Raw genomic sequence first — 18,322 nt, 5'->3', positions numbered from 1 at the left:
ATTTTTTTTTCTAGAGTACAATACAAGTTTTTTGATTCTGAATTAAACAAAAGGGAGTAGATTAGATAAAAGTAGGGACAAAATAATTAAAAAGAACATCTTGACTAATTTTTGATGCAATAATAGAATTTTCATGTAACTAAAGGCTACTTCAATAGTTTGAAATGTATATCTTAAATGTGTTAATTAGTTATTGCGGAAAACTTTTTTGTTTCAGAATCTGCTCAAAAACATATTTTTTCTAATTAAATATACCTTATTTCTAATAGGTTTAGATTTTATACCACAAAATAGTTTTTTAATAATGAAAATTTAATAAGACTTTTGAAAATTTATTATTTAAAAATAATTTAGCTTAAATTTGATTGTTTTTTATATGAGGGTCATATTATTTTTAAAATTGTGGCTACCTTTTAAATATTTAGGATATAAAGTCTAAATATATTTAAAAAAGAATCTTTATTCAGATTCATTTTTGAATTTGTGCAAGTGAAGGACAATGTGGAATCCCTAAGTGGTAGGTTGACGATCTGGTTACTGCAAGCAGCTAATTTAGTACATTTGAGTTCCATACCACGAACTATAAAAATTGTATCTAGCATATTAAAATCTAATTGTACATTAAATAACACTTCATTTATACATTTCTTCATTTTATTTTGCTTATTGTGCATCTCAGTTTTCAGACATTATTTTAATACACTGATTATGGGAGATTCTAATTAATAACTAATGATGATAGGAGACATTTTACATATTGTATACTTCATTTAATATTGAATAAAATTTTTAACTACTTTTGAAAATTTGGCAAAGTACAATATACTAATTATTTTATACAAGACGTCCTACTAAAAATGCATTAATGAAAAATGTATATATATATTATTATTTCTATATGTATAGTGATTTAATATATTACTTAAGAAATATGCAAGAGGTCAGGTTAATTGGTTATATGAGCGTACTATCATCATCAATGTATTATTACAATCTCCATTTTCTTTGTGCTTCATTGGAGATCTTATATTTTTTTATAGTTTATAGTGTCTTCTTTGCGAGAAACAACAGTTCAGATACTCGATTCTTTTGACATTCCCATCTTTGAAAGCATATTGGAAATAGTTTTTGGTTTTTTTAAATCAGATCACGACAGTAAATTAGAAGTAAGCAATTTCAGATATTGTTTTTTGCATATAAATTGTTTTAATATTTTTTTTCTACCTTGTTTTTTACTTTTTTGTTTGCATTCAAATTTTTTTTGTAGCTTTGCAATGATATAAAGAAAGTTTTAGAAGAAAATTTTCTTCAACCAGATTCATCGACTATTGAAACAATTAAATACCTGTATGAATTAAGAAAATATTATCACTCTATCATTTTGCTTGGAGAAAGTGGTAGTGGTAAAACAACTACCTGGAAAATGTTAAAAGAGCTTGAGGCTCAGTATAACCGAACTGAGGATTCCAAACTTTCTGCAGTTCATGTAAATATGTTTTTAATTTTATTTAAATGTATATTTATTTCCAAAAGTTAGGCAATAAGCACTTATTTGCACAATATTTTTCAACTATGTTGTCACAATCGCCATAGATTCATGATCTTTGACTGAATCATACTAACGTCTAGAGATATACGAGAATCTAGCTTTGTTTCATCTCCTCAGATCAATGTCCAATGACATCATAATATTATTATTGATAGATGTGCACATTGAACTCTGGAAGATAAGAGGAAAAATGCATTTATAGTACAATAAACAAATTGGTTGTGAATATTGTGTTTCTATGGCTTTTAAATTTTTTTTTATAGTTTTGTTTTTGTTGTTTTAACTATTTTTTTTAAGTAATTTTTTGTGAAGCCATTGAAAAACATCATTAATATTATTAAAATTGTAACACTAAATTTAACCATATCAAAAACATATTTTCACATTTGTGATGTATGCCGTGCAAATTGCAATTCGGGAGGAAATTTTAAACAGCGTTTGAAGACATACCGACTTATAAAGAAAACAGCCTGTACTGGGCAGTGCCACTTAACCTTAAAATAAAATCAGTGTAGAGTATATCAGGCAAATGTATTCCAGGCAGTGGCACTTAACTTTAAAGAAACATCAGTATAAGGTATAGCAGATAAATGCATTACGGGGAATGACATTTATTCTTAAAAAAAACATGAGAGTAGGGTAAACCAGTCAATGGCTCTCAATTCACTTGGCTAATCCGATTATTAAAATTAATAAACAGCGATTATTATGAATAGCCCCATTCCATACGCAAATATTTTCATTAATCAGAAGGAAATAAGCTTAAAAGAGTAAGGCAAGCAATGTAGGGCTGTGTGAGTCCCGACTTCTTTATTTCAGTTTTTCACTGAAACAGCTAAAAATCAGTTCACTTATCTTCTTTCTTTAGGTAAATCACTACGCAGTTGCTATTTTAGCATCTTGCGTAAATAGATTATCTAGCGTTGGGATTTGAACAAATCATTGTTTTTATCATCTCCCGCCCACATCAACATGCAATCAAAATACAATTTTTTCTATTAAGTACTACTGACAATTGTAACTTCATCTTTAATCCCATCATATGATATAATGCAAATTGTTATAAATAAACTGCTCTAGATAAAACTGTAATAATTCTCTCTTTATTACACACAATACTGTTATTGAACTTTAATTTTTAATTACATCACTTTAAAATGTTAGAAATAAATAACTGCTTTTAACTGAAATATTAATTCTGAAAAAGTATAATAGTCCTTTCTAGATTAATTCTTTTTAGAAAGGATTTTTCAAACAGTCATGTTAACAAAACCATTAATTTTGAACAGGGTTATAACAGTTGTGGGAAGATTTGGAACTCTGAAATTAAATTCAACATTTTATGCATAGGACAACTTTAAAAATAAACATCTACCACAGATCTGGTAAAAAATTTAATTTGCATATCTATCGTTAGTGTCATATTATGACGTCATTGAGCATTGATATGAGGAATTGAAGAGGAAGCTAGGTTCTCCTTTCTCTCCAGATGCTATTATTAAATTAAATCATCACTTTTTCACTGTCTTTTTTCCATACTTTGATGTAAATTTATATAAAACTTCATTTGATTCTCTGTTTCTTACGATTTCCACAAAAAAGTTGTTTCTTAATTTTTAGACATGATGATTAAAAATATTCAATAGTAGTTGACTTAATTAAAAGTTTGATTTCTGTTTAAAGTTACATAACAGTAATGATTTCAATGGCCAAATTCTAATAAAAGCATAGTGCTGTTTTATTCTCTCACTGCAGGATAAATTCTTCTAGTTCATTTTATAATTCATTTGGTGTCACCTTTGTATTTTCTGAAGTAAAGCATGGAAAATTACTTCATGTGTTTTATAATAATTCTTGCTGATCACTATCACACAATCTGATATTTTACTTCTACTACTAAATTTTTGCTATCAGATATGAAAGAAATTATCACAAATAAAAATAGAAATTATGGAAAACAATGAATGTATTAAAATAAGTGTAAAAAAAGAATTATAGTTACATGAGAAACAATTTATTTTTAAAGCGATAAGTTGATGCTGCGCCGTCCTGATGTCATTGACTGAAATGGAAAGCTTGGAGCGGCACAGGTCTCTTGAGCCTTGGGTTTAAACTGTTCCTCACTAATATCAATGGTGGAAACCTGAAATCAAGTAAAGTAAAGCAAAGCATTCCGTCAACAGTTAGTTGTAGGCCGAGATAGTCAAGCAGGTCAAGGCTCCTCAGTTTCATGGCATATGACAAGAGGGTGGCAAAGTAGTCAGCATTATTCACCAACTGCCTTTTCTTGCAGGTTATCAATTAAAGCTGGGTGATCTAATTTTTTATCGTTACAGCTGAATAGCTTAACAACTGAGCTATTTCTCATTATTTAATTATATTTATAGAAATATAGTTATAAGCATTATTTTATTTTGTTTAATTTTTTCAGAGTTTTATTTTTAATGCCAAAGCTTTCACTCTAAAAGAGCTTTTTGGTTTCTTCCCGGAAAATGAAATTTGGTCAGATGGTTTATTTTCTGCCACTTTGAGAAAGGCTTGCCTAAACGAAAGGGCGAAAGAGAGCTGGCTAATACTTAATGGACCTCTTGACAAAGAATGGATCGGCAATATAAGCTCATTACTAGATGCGAATAAAGTGTTTACTTTAGCTAATGGAGAACGAATAGTTTTAGCTAACATGGTTTGTTTCTTTTTCTTCCTTTAATTTTCTTTCCATTTTTTTTCTGCATTAAAAATTATTAAGTATTTTTTAAAATAAACTTTTTAAATATAAAATACAACTTTAGTGTGTACATGTAGAATTATAATTATTATAAATGAACTCACTTAGAAAAAAATCCAATTTTAAATGTCAATGCATTATTTTGTGAGCATAAACTTACATTTAGTGGTTTCAAAATGAGGTTTGAGATTCCACATTTCTATTATGACGTACAACGCTTTCGAGCTATTGCATCTTCCGATTGCCATAAATAGAGCAGCAAAAGCTTGAACGCTCGTTATTTATCTATTTCTTGATGGTGTTAAAGGATGGTTTTAGCTAAAGAAGGATATTCCACTCAAGTGTTTGTTAAAAAAAATAGGATGTCATTAATCGACAGTCTCGAGAGTGATACAAAGGATGCGTGAAACCAGCGGCATTAAGAGAAAGGCTGGATCAGACCAAAGGAGGGCGACTAAAAAGTCTGACGATTGATATCTGAAATGAATGTCTCTTCGTAATCAACATGCAAGTGTTCCTAATTTGAATTTGAGAAAACCTGTGGTAATATAAGTGCACGAGCAATCCATCGACACATTGTGGATAATAGCTTGCATGCCTATCGCCCCAAGAAAAAGCTTTTACTTACAAAAAAATTTCTGAAACGACTTTCTTGACCTAGAACGCATGTTTCATGGACAATGACTCAGTGGAACTCAGTAATTTTCTCAGCAGAGTCTAACTTTAATCTACATCGATCAGACAGTATGTGGTATATTTGGTGAAGAAATGAAGCTTATCTTTTAGATTGCATATTGCGTACTGTAAATTTCTCAGCGAGTCAAATAGTGTGGGGAAGCATATCTAGCAAAGGTATTAAATGATTGATCTGTATTATTAGAACTATTGACGCATCAGTTTATGTAAATATTTTAGAGAAATATTTAATGCCAGTTATTTTAGGACATAAAAGTTCCTTGTAGGATAATGTTTTTTTTTATTTCCTATTAAAATATTTATGTTTTTACACTAAAATAATAAAAATAAATTGTGAAAGGGAAAAATAATTTATTTTTTCTTCTTATAGCTTTTATTATAATTCTTATAATTTTTTAGTTAATTAATATATTAATTTGTTAAATTATATTTATAGGTCACTTTAATCTTTGAAACTACAAATATTTTGCATTGTTCACCAAGTATTCTTTCTTGCATGGGTATTGTGTATCATAAATCAAGCAACGTAGTATGGAAGAATTTTTTGTTTTCATGGATTCATAAGTGTGAAAATGAAAACTTAATTCCTGTTGTCAAGAAACTAATAGAAGAATACATGGAAAACATTTTGGAATTCGCTTTTGATTCTTTAAGAAGTTTGAAGTCTCTGTCAATAACTAAATTGAATTGTGTGTCCTCTTTCTCCTGTTTAATGGACATCTATGTCAAAAATGTAAGTAATTATATAATTTTTATTAGAAACTTAAATAAATTAAATTACAATATCTTCTAGCTATATTGCACATTTAGATGTGTCATTCTTTTTTTAACTTTTTGCTTAAGGCTGGCACACCAATTGAACAAGAATGATGGGCTAAACCATTCTAAGTGCTGTAAGCAAAAGGTTAATGTCTCTTAAAAAACATACGCGAACATTTTCTTCTGTAATACTATATTTTTTTTTACAGTTTATTTTAAAAGATTGATTTATTAAATGTGTAAAGATACAAATACTGTGTGGCAGTTATTGAGATTTCTGAAATAAAAATGAAGTTTTGAAAAGCTTTTTTTCGTGCTTCAGGAAACAAACATTGTATACAAATTTTTAAAAAAAACTGCAGATGTTTAAATTTAGGGTATGACATTTTTGATTTGCTTGCTACCAATGACTGTGATGTGCGTTGAATAATAACAAAAATTCTGTAGAAATCAAAGTGTTGAGCACAATAGTTTAATATTTTCAGTGAAAAATACTCTTTAATTAGAGTAAGGATGCTTTAAAAAAAAAAGATCTGAAAATGCCCGAATCTCACTGACGATTCAAAAGTTACTCACCTGTTTTTTTTTTTGTGTTGTTCAATAATTGTCACCCTTTAAGTGTAATTGTTTATTGTTAATTAACTTAATGTTGTATAACTAGACTTGTATACTTCATTTTTGTTATTAGAAAATGACTTTCAGTATAATGCATATTCAGATAGATTGTTGTTTTCACTTAATGATGTTTTATGATTGCTATATAACCAAGGGGATACTTGTATTTCAGGTCACCTAAATTCTTTCTTATTGTTAAGATCATAATCTATACAAAATAGCATTGCATAAGTATAATAAATTGTTTCAGGTATCTCCGCAGAAGGTTGATTCAACCATCATTTCAAGAATATTTTGGCTGTCAATAATCTGGTCAATTGGTGCTGCCATTAGTGAAGATGAGAAAAATGAATTTGATGCTTTCATCAAAAGCTTAAATGATTCATTAAATGCTTTAGAAAGCGTTTATAACTATCATTTAGATGCCAACTTTGAATGGATCAAATGGAGTTCATATTTGCCTGAAAAATGGCAACCCCCAATGAAGTAAATGAAGTATTTATTCAAAATATACATGTAATGAAGTAGAGTTTGATGTAATTATTAATCTGTATTAGATTTACTATCCATTATTTCTTCGCATCTGTTCGCTAAAAGCTGAAAAATTCCAGCAGAATAGCTGAGGAAAATGATTAAAGGTCAAATTAATTGCAACAGTTAGTTACAGAAATATAGTTAAAATAATAAATAATAATAATAACAAATGAAAATTTTCTCAGCTTATATTAATAATTAAATTTCTTGTAATTTCATATAAAAGTTGTATTAATTTCTAGTTCTTAGAATGCAAAGATATTTTTCACTGTTTTAAACTTCTTTTCTTCCTCTTCTGGTAGTAACAACTTTTAATGTGTTTTTATTATTCTTAAATATTACTTCCATGATGATAAAACTGAGAATATCTAAATTTTTATAATACTCTGAAGTTCGTTTATCCATTCTTAAATTGTCTCTATTTTAAAAAATTTGGTTATTTACAAACTTTTAATTTTACTATGGAGGCAGGTTTTTTTAATTTTTTTATGGTGAGATTCAAAGTTTCTCTGTACTCGCAAAATAAAATTTATTTTTTTTAGGAATCAAATTTTAATAACTTCATTACAAAATACTTGATAGTAATTTTAACTCCTACTAGAGACTAAATCGTCCCAAGATTTTACAACATTAGTTTAAATAAGGCATGCGGGATTAGTAATAAGATTGTTTCAGATTTTATGTGCTAAATAATAAGATTTTATGTGCAATTTCAGGTACAAATTATGCAAAAAAAAAAGTAGTAGCTTTAATAATTTAATTGAAACTTTTGAAAAATGAATGACTTTATGTGAAAGAAAGCATTTTGTTTCAAAATGCAAAAATACTGGACACTTATTTTGATGAAGTGATTTTCTTGGATAGAAAAGGAAACTAAATTTCAGTTGCTATATTTCAGAGTGGATGTTGTTATGGACAATAAATTAACATTGCATTCATGGACAAACATAGGCTATTATTATTGCATAATGTAATGACAATTGTCAGGACAATTACTCTTAGAAAAAAAGCTGTGAATGAAGACAATAAAAATAAATTTACTTTGTGTCTTAAAATTTCAATTGCAAGAAAAATTGAAAGACGTAACATACAAGTCTGAGTGTATCTAATAAATTTCTCAGCAAGATTTTTAATGCACCTTAACCAATGCAATTACTCGTAAAGACAAAATTTTAAATAAAGATTATTAGTTAATATACTTCTTCATATCTCATTTGCCAAAAAATTAAGAAATAGAAAAATGTAGTTTACTTAAATGTTTGCTCTTTATCTAAACTCTTCCAATGGTAAAGTTTTAGTTTTAAAATAAATTATGATGATGATGACATGTACAACTTGATTGATATATTGATTTTTTTATGCATCTTAAATATCTAAATGCATGAAGTTGGTATATAAATATCGAAAAAAAGGTTTAATTTTTATGGTTGACTTGTTTAATTCACGATTATGAGCCAAAGACGTAAAATTAATTTTTATGCAAAAATAACCAAAATGTAGGATAACTACTAAATTGTTGTTATGCAAATTTCTAAATAAACTGATATGATTATATTGCTTATTTGTATTTAATTCATATACAATGTTATATATCAACAGTCATGCTTAAGATAGTACTAAAGCAATTAATTCATATCCATGAAGAATAACTCCTTTGGTATACCTTTGTTCTATTTTTGTATTTTATATTTTTGATTTTTGTAAATGTTCTTTTAAAATATTTAGGTTTAGTTTTTTTTCTATCATTAATATTTTGTAAAGTATTTCAAGTGGAAGAAATCTATTTAGTAGTTTATGCTTTTATAATAACAAAATATTAATTACATCGATTTAATTTTCAGTTCTCCATTTGAAAATTGGTTCATTCCAACTGCTAGATGTATAAGTTATCAGCACTTTATACTTCAGTTTACAAACACACTTCATCCAGTTCTTTTGATTGGCAATAGTAGATGTGGTAAGACAGCTTTAGTAGAAGATTTATTTTCAGTTCTGGATCGTGATACCTACACTCACAATATTGTCAACATCTTACCACAGGTGCATTTCTTTTTAGAGTATTTTATTTTTTTAACTATAGTTATCTGTATGCTTTGTAATCTTTTTAATTATAGTAATCTGTATGCTTAACAATAGTAATCTGTAAGCTTTGTGGGGATAAAAGATTATAACTTTTAAATGTTTGAAGTAATAAGAGGTTAGTGATTGTTTTTCTTTGTTTTCAAGGTTCCTGTTGATTTTTAAAAAAATCTTGTCACGTTTTTGACTGTTGACGCTTTCCAATCTGAGTTTTATAATATTGGATTCTGAAATATTAGAAACATTTATATTGTAGCTTATTAAAGTTTTCAAAATATTCCTGGTATTTCTTTTTGCTGTATTAATTAAATGGTTGTGCCTGGTAGCAGAAAACCTCCAACATAGCAGCAGGCACTGTAGATTATCGGAGTTTCTGCAGATTTTGTTTCCTCTTAGATTGAAAAAACAAAAATTATCACAACAACTGAAGGTTATTTTTTGTCTCATATTTCAAAAATGAGCCTAAAATATAACTGAGAGGAAGAAAAAAAGAAGAAAAAACAATTTTAACACAATAACTATTTGTTTTAGGTCTTAAATAGAATTTGATTCCCAATCTGCAGACATATGAGCAAAAGAAAAGTGATGACTTTTGCAAATTCCAAATAATGTTCTTTAACTAACTGGAATTTTGAAAAATGAAAGAAATTAAATGACATGAAAAATCAAAAAAAATAAAATAAAATTCTTTATTTCCAAAAACTGTCATTACTTGTTCATCGACGGTATTGGAGCTTATTACAGTTTGTAAAATTTAAATTATTAAATTATTCAATTCATTTATAAGTGTAGAATTTTTTAAAATTAAAATTTAAAAAATTTTAAAGTTTTTTTGTGTAATTTTTATTTACCTTATATGTGCTAATTTTGCTATGCACATGTTGGATTAGGTCTAATTTTTAGAATTATTGTATCTTTCTGACTATGTTAGTTAGGATCACTGACAAATTGACCCTAACAAACATAGTACTGTAATGTTAGGGTCACAGACAAATTTGAATTTATGATGATTGTACTGCTAATTGACTCTGTAAATTCTGCTACATTATGTGTAACGTAAATATTTGTTTAATCCTCGACTATTTCTCAATTAATGATGGTAATGTCTTTAGCAAAAATATAATTTGATATAGTTTTGCATTTTGTATGTAATTAATGCTTGCTTTTGCTTTTAGATTTCATCCAATAAGTTTCAAACAGTAATTGAAAGCCAGTTGGAAAAAAAGGCTGGTGGCATAATGTTACCCCATTTTAAGAGGAAACTAATTAACTTTTTGGATAACATTGACAACATTATCTGTGATGAATCTGGAAGTCAACCACCTTTAGAATTACTATTGATGGCTATTGATTGTGGATTTTGGTATGACCGTAAAACATGGACGAAAAATTGCTTACGAGTAAATGCTTTTCTTGTAATCCTTAATGTGGCAGTTGTGAACATTTTGTACGTAGAAGATTTTCTTTATGATTTTTTCCTTAAAAATTCCACAGGGTGCGTAGCATTTTTAAAAAGGGTTTAAAGGTACTTATTTTCGATTTCTGTTTTTTTTAAAGCCCTAAAAAGTTTCTAGATTCTTTTTTTCATTGGGTGTTTTTAAAAAGTGCTTAATTTTTTCCTTTTCCAAAATTATTTATTTTTTCTTCACCATGTCGATTTCTTTACGAATTATACAAATAGCAGGGTTTTCACTTTGCTCTACTGTCAGCCCATAACTTATGACAGCGTCAATCATTTTACATGATTGATGAAATACTTGCTGGTTCGCATATTGATAAGGTGGATTTGGTGGGAAAGATTCTTGTAATCTTCTGTGTAATTCTGCTGCATTTTGCAAGAGATTCTCAATTTCTGGCTTCATTTTCTGCCCTTGAAATTGAACCAAAAAATCTCTTCAATTTTTGCTGTTTACAAGGACCAACTAAGCATTGCCAATTTTTTGCCCTAATACTGAAAGAAAATTTTAGTTATCTTATTAATTTCATCATTGGGGAAGCACCATCCTGTTCATCACTGGCAAGCTAATGGCCTACTCGCACTTTTCTATTCATAAATCAATACCATAATCCTTGAACTTGACTTGGAGATCATTCACTAATTATGTATTTTTATGCAGGTCCCCTGATCAGTCAAGAATCACAAAGCTTCATCCCCTCAAAATTTCCATCTCTTTTTTCTTCATTTAATTAGAAAGAAAATATAGAATATTTAATAGAAATTTTTTTTTTATTAGTCTCATTATTATATTTTTTTAGAGTGCTCATTTTTTGTTGAAAAATTTGGTTTCGCACCCTGTTCCATGTCTTTTCTATCTTTTTATTTTGTTTATTTTTCATTCTCATATTCTATCTCATATTTTGATAATACTAAGATTTTGCTTTATGTTTTTTTTCCAACCTCTTTCATTATCTTGTTATATCCTTTATTATCAACTATTATATTTTAATTAAATAAGATATTTTTAACTAATTTTGTTAAGACGAGCTGCTTGAAAGTTTTCTTAATTTTTATTTTTAATTCAATTCCAATTTTTGGAAATGTATTTTATGCGGCACAAGCTATATACACGCATATGTTAATTTATAGATTTCAATGTTAAATTTAATTTTCTTAGACATGTGATTTCCTACATCCAAGTATTCAGTAATGAAATCTTAAAAGTTGACCACAGTTGATTTTCTGAGATTTACTTGCTTAAGTTAAACTTTTGTCATCAAACTAGCTGCATTTGGAAACCAGCTTTGGTCCAGCTTTCTTAAACTAACTGTTTGATAGCATCACATAGTCCCAGGTCCCAGCAGCTTTGTTCTGAATCCTTATTTTTCCTCACAAGCCTGCCCCATTGCAGCGCACATTTGATTACTATTAAATGGTAAATTAGTAAAAATATGGCATCATGCATATTCCAATTGATTACTCTTAAAAATTGGATTAGTAAAAATTTCACATTATGCATATTCTGATTGATTTCTCTTGAATAGTAGATTAGTAAAAATGCAGCATCATGAATACTCCAATTAATTATTCTTATGTAGTAAATTATTAAAAAATGTGGCATCATGCATTTTCTGATTGATTACTCTTAAATGGTAAATTAGTAAAAATGTAGCATCATTAATTTAAAATACAATTCAGAGGGGGTAAAAATTGTGCAAAACAGTCAGAGAGTTAAGTTTTATTTCTACTGAATTAAAATAGTTTTTTCACCCTTAATAAATTTCATAATTTACAATACTTTATGAAGCAAAACTTTGGTTTTTTTTCTTCACACTTACTGTGTTGCGCTTTAAATAAAATTTATTTTCAATTAAAAAATATCTAAATAGATAATTTAACTCAGCATTCAAATGTCATCTTATTCTCAACTATACAGAATTTTTTGCCTCTACACATTTACCTTTTCTCTACAATAAATGAAATTTTGGCAAAATAATTTAATGCTGATTAAAGGGCTAGGCTATAATTTAAATTAAATATTCTTGTGTAACTGTATATTACACATTAAATCTGGATTAATGCTTAATTGATTAAAAAAAACTTTTAAAAAATAAACCGAGTAAAATAACATAATTATATCCAATTTAATTAAAAATATATATATAGTAATTACACATTTCCTTGTATCAGTCTTTTTTTTTGTAACTAATCACTGTATTCAATAAAAATATTATATCCGCAGAATGTTTCATATGTGGCTTCATCTTCATCATTTGGATCAGCAAATAAAATTCCAGATCCACTACTAAACCGTTTCTGTGTCTTCAATGTTCCAGAACTAAAAGTATCTTTAATAGTTTTTATATTTTAATTTTTAAAATAATCTTTCAAAACAAATGTTGATATATTCGCTTTTTTAAATTTGTTAAATTCAAACTTTTTTGATACATCAAATATAATATGCCGAAACTTTTTTTTTAATCCAAATTTACCAAGAAACCATGTAATGTTCATCTTAACCATATTATGCTTCCATGCTCCACTTATTTTTACTACTTACAAGACTGTGTCCTTTTCATGTCTCTCATGACTTGTATTACATTAAATTGTTTTCTAGATTCTCTGAATTCTGTAATATTAAGAGCATGCGTGGCTAGGCTGTGAATTTTAAAAATGGTTTAAAAATTAATTAAAATTATTTGTCTCAATAGCTCCTGTAAAATATGAGTCAAATTAAAAAATTTGTTTTTTAAAATAAAGCTATTTTCAAATGTTCTTTCAAAAACATTAAAAGCAGTTACCCAAAAATCCAAATACTGTCTGAGTTAAAACTAAGAGAATTTTAATTAAAAAAACTGTTTTATGCCTACAAACAACAATTATTGCGAGGCAACCATCAGATTTGCTGCACGGCAGCAAAAAAGGGGCTTAGCCATCTGGTTCATCGATAAATTCTACATAATTGACTGTAAGAAATCGTCTTGTTACAGATTTAGATAAATATCGTGTGTTATTAAAGATAGCAAGCTATGACCCAAATATAAATAAGATAGCGAATAAGGTTCAGCAACAGGTGTCACACTAAATAGAATTAAATGTATGTAATATTGTATCATATGTTTATATTATATTTTTAATATTGTAGTATATGTTTTTTATTAGTTTAAATTAGTTTATTTTGAAAAGCAAAAAGTGTATGTACTGAAGCACTTTAAAAAGGACACCCTTTTTAAGCAAAAAATAAAGACAAACAATTACATATTGGGATTTGTATTGATACACCTAACTAATTTTTTCTACTGTAAAAAATTAGAAAGATCTATTATAATTACCTAAATTTTATTTTATGATAAATTATAAAGGTATTTAAAATATTGTTTATTCAATTTTTATTTGAAGCAAATTAAAAATTGTTCCACAACCATTGTAGCATGATGGACTTTCTTTTTTTTAAGAGTATTTTTAAAAAGAATTATAATGAGTGGCACATTGAACGCCTGGAAATGAAAGAACTCAATTTAACTGGCACATAAATAAAAAAATTGCTATCTTTGCTATATACAGACATGAGACTCTTTCTCAGTTCCATGATTTTCCCCTTTTTTTCATTCTAACTTTTTTTGTTATCTTTTTAAAAAGTTAGAAAAATAACTTACTGCAGAAGTTTTATCATGCACTTTTTAAAATGTATAAAACTTAACTAAGTAAGTTTATAAATCCAGCGATTGATTAAGATTGAGGTCAGACTTAAAACAATTTAAATTTTTTCTACCTTGTTTGTTAGAGAATCATTCACTAATTACTTTTTTTAAAGTTACACATATTGTCAAATAAGCTAGAGTTTCTATAGTCAGTTTTTCTTTCGAATTCTTTCATATTTGTATTGACAGTTTTATTTTTATGTAGTAGTATTATGTTATTAAAGCTTTACTTTACTGACATTCCATTATTTTAAGATAATTTAAAATTTTTTTAAGTGTTGTATTTTCTGACCTATTGTTCTATTCATAATATGATATATTTATGCTCTTCTTAAAAATTCTTGCTATAAATATTAAATAGCATTAAGGTTGATACTTTTTGACCCTATATCATTAGTCAATATATTTTTCTGCACACAAAATGACCCTTTTATTGTTAAGCAAAAGTTATCTCATGAATGTATATAATTTGTTTGACTTTATCTATAATTTTTTTAAAATCCTATGTGTGTCATTTATAATGTAACTTTAATGATTTTTCTAACATACTTAAAGCCATATATATATTTGTTAATTAGGATGAAATGAAGAATATATTCCTCACGTTGATGAAACAAAAAATTCCTAGTGTCTCTTTGGAAACTCAAAGGCTACTAAACTCTTTAAGTTCTGGCACTGTGAAAGCTTATGAATTGATAAGAGAAAATTTTCTCCCTACTCCTACAAAATTGCACTATTTATTTCATCTGAGAAGTGTCAAAAAAGTATATCATTTTAATTTTTATTTAATGAATTGGTTATCTAATATTACTATTTGGTTTTACAAGTATTTAAAAATTGAATTAATGTCAAAGGTTCCCATTAGTTTTTACATTCAAAAAGAAAAAAAGACCTATTCAAAAGAGTCAAGAAAATTAAAGATAAATACCATTTTTTTAAATTAAATTTTTTTCTCAGAATTATGTTGTCAGAGCTTCTGAAGATTGTTTTCAGCATTCATAATTGAAGTTGTTTTTATATAGTTCTGCATATTTTTACTGATGAAGGGGTGCACAACCTTTTTCAGTAAATGACCATTTCTGCAACAGGTTGACTAATGAAGGGCCGCACACATGTTTAGTCATGTTGGTGGAAAATATGATTACTTTTATGTAAGCATTACTGTTCTAAAAATTAAAATTTTAGCATTAAACTTAATAATGTATTTTCAGATAGTTAAATACTTTTATTTATTAAAACTTATTTAAAGATAAAAAACATGCTTTTTTTAAATTTCCCCCCTTTTTATTAATAATAGATTCACAAAAAGAAATAATATATATCTATTGGGAAAAAGAAACATAAATTCTAACAAGAAAAAAACTGTAATGCTTACAGAATGAATGTCTATAAAAAAAAGTACGGACTTGTTTTAATGAGAAATGATAAGCAATAATAATATTAAGTTGTGACACTTAGAAAGAACTCTGATCATCAGAGCATGAACTCCCTTTGTTATATTTTAAAGAAAACTCAAAATTTTTATTTCAACATAAAAAATTTCAGCACAATTTCAGAACCAATTTAAAAAATCCAGAATTTAAAAATTTCATTAACACCCTACATTTTTTCCAAATCATAGTTTAGTCTAGTTCTTTATTTGTATTAGATATTTTACAAATGGACAATATATCGCTTTTTTTATAGAAATTTTCAATTATCTTCATATTTCGGTTGCAAAAGATGATGGCTTTGAAAACATAGCATCATTATTTAAGTATTTTATTGATTTCAATGTAGAAAATATTTAATAAACACAGTGAAAAAGACACAGTGAAAAACAGTGAAAAAAATTTTTTTTTTTGGAATCTGATGTGATTTCAATTAGAATTTTGAAATTTTTAATCATGTCACTAAAAATTTAAATAAAGAAAATTAAATTAAGCACAAAGCTTTTGATTTTTTTAAAATAAAATTGAAAGTTTTCCTGCAAACATTTTTTTTAATAATTTACAAATTGATTTCATAGCATTTATTACACAATATATTATCGAGAAATTGTAGCATGAGCATTAATGAGTTAAACTTAATAATATTTTCTTTCTTTTATTTACTTTAAATTTCCATCACATTTGTGCCAATACATTTAAATACAATATATTTGTTTCAGATTTTTTTAACTCAAATTTTTTGTCTATTAAGGTACTGTTTAATCTACTGAACATAAATACTGAATATTTGGATAATCGAATCAGCATAACAAAGTTCTGGTTTCACGAGTTTACTCGAGAGTTCTCCGATCTTCTAATTAATGATGATGACCGCTTGCTGATGTTCCGTGTTCTTGCTGGTGTAGTGGAGAAAGAATTTTTAATTCCTGTGGCTCGTGTTTGTGCTGAAAATGAACCAGTGTTTGGTAAGTCAAAATGAAGAAAATAAGCAAAAGAAGAAATTTTTTTTGAAGAATATTTTTATAGGCGGTTTGCTTCTTATTTTATTTAAATTCTTTTTTATCAAATTCCCTGTATTTCATCAAGTATTTTTTTTATTGATATGAAACCGATTATATTTACTAAATATTAACTCCTACTCATTGGACAAATTTTGAATAATTATTTTTGATAAACTTAATAGTTTGGTAGTTTATTATGTTCTATTTTGGGAAAAGTTCATGTCGAATACACTATATATAAACAGACAATGATTCTTAAACTAAGAGGCTGATTGAAGTAATATACATGTATTTTAATTAATCATTCATAGCTTAATTTTTCCTCTAGAATCATATATTTGTGTTATAAAAGACTATGAAAAAATAAGGTGTCTAAGACAAAAACTTTATTTTGAAATTTAACAATTATTAGTGGTTGGATGCTTGTTTATGAAAAGTATGTTTTGCTAGTGAAAAATTTATTTTATTAAGTACCGCCTAATTTTGGCTTTACTACTGGAGATTCTATTATTTAGTTTTTATTCTTATATCATAAAACACATTAAAATTTAAAATGTCCTAAGTTTGACTTCAGTCTCAGTTGTAAAAATGTATTGATGATTAATTTTTAAAAACTCAAATGATTCCTTAATTTTAAATACATGAAGCTCTTTAATTATTTAAAAATGATGAGGTAATCGTGAACTTGCTTTATCGTAGCTGCTTGTTAAATTAATTAAATAATGTGATTTGTATTCTCTTACATCAGGGGTGTCAAACCCGCAGGCCGCATGCGGCCCGAGATGAACATTTTTGCGGCCCAGTCAATATATCCGACGCAAAGTAAAAATAAAATAGAAATGTGAATTAGAAAGGAAACTAGCATATGAAATTAAAATATACTTTATTTATAAACTATACGGATCATTTTAAATTGTATGCGCGAAAATGTAAAATTCAAATTGGTTTGCGGCACCTGCCATTCCAGGGATACTGCATCGTATCAAAAATACACAGAAACAATTTCAAATATTGAAGCAGAAATTGAAACAAGGTTTAAAAATTTTAATTCTTTGGAAGAAAAATTTTTTTTGTTTTCTTCAATTTTCTCAATAAATATAGACTCAGTACCCAGTAATATGCAAATGGATGTGATAGAGATTCAGTGCTACTCAAATTTGAAGGCAAAATTCATTGAAGTGGATGTGCCTGAATTTTACAAATATTTTCCAGCATGGTTTGAAAATACTCGAAAATTCGCATATGAAATTATTTCCATGTTTAGAAGTACTTATCAGTGCAAGCAATTATTTTCTGTTATGAATGGAAATAAATCTCTTGTCCGAAACCGTATTAATAACGCTCACGTTGGGTCAATTTTGAAAGTAGGCTCGGCCAATAAAATTTCTCCCAAAATAGGAAAGATAGTAGCAGAGAAGAGATGTCAAGTATCAAACAATAATTTAATTTTATGTATGTTTATTACAATGTGCTATTCAAAATAAAAATATTTATTTCTATGAACATTGAATTTTTTTTTGTTTTTTTGCGGCCCACCTAAAGTTAAGCATTGTTTATTTGGACCAAGTTATCTTTTGAGTTTGACACCCCTGTCTTACATCATTATTATAATCAAAACTCCAATCTTACTAATATTTTCTAAAGCTCATCAGCTATCTTTAAATACCTAGTTTTAACTGTTAGAATTATTGTAATTCGTTTAATTTTTATCTATCTTTGAACTTAGCTTTACTGTTACTACCTATGACTATATCAGTTTAATTAAAATTTCTTATTTTCTTACATTTTAAAATGC

The 18,322-nt window shown here is 27.1% G+C and overlaps 1 protein-coding gene across 1 annotated transcript in view; it reads left to right on the top strand.

Moving 5' to 3' along the window:
• The window catches only part of LOC107449012 (dynein axonemal heavy chain 2), an 89,033-nt gene that overhangs the window by 25,587 nt on the left and 45,124 nt on the right, over positions 1–18,322 (top strand). The window contains exons 17-26 of the mRNA XM_071180342.1: positions 1,041–1,166; positions 1,268–1,486; positions 3,981–4,232; positions 5,407–5,703; positions 6,595–6,830; positions 8,720–8,918; positions 10,133–10,357; positions 12,638–12,739; positions 14,675–14,860; positions 16,278–16,491. Coding sequence (XP_071036443.1) covers positions 1,041–1,166; positions 1,268–1,486; positions 3,981–4,232; positions 5,407–5,703; positions 6,595–6,830; positions 8,720–8,918; positions 10,133–10,357; positions 12,638–12,739; positions 14,675–14,860; positions 16,278–16,491 — 2,056 coding nt within the window. The remainder of the gene's footprint in view (positions 1–1,040; positions 1,167–1,267; positions 1,487–3,980; positions 4,233–5,406; positions 5,704–6,594; positions 6,831–8,719; positions 8,919–10,132; positions 10,358–12,637; positions 12,740–14,674; positions 14,861–16,277; positions 16,492–18,322) is intronic.

Source organism: Parasteatoda tepidariorum, chromosome 4 (assembly GCF_043381705.1).
Source record: "Parasteatoda tepidariorum isolate YZ-2023 chromosome 4, CAS_Ptep_4.0, whole genome shotgun sequence".
NCBI classification, from domain to species: Eukaryota; Metazoa; Arthropoda; class Arachnida; order Araneae; family Theridiidae; genus Parasteatoda; species Parasteatoda tepidariorum.
The sequence above is the reverse complement of the archived record's forward strand: the minus strand, read 5'-3'. Positions and strand labels throughout refer to the sequence as shown.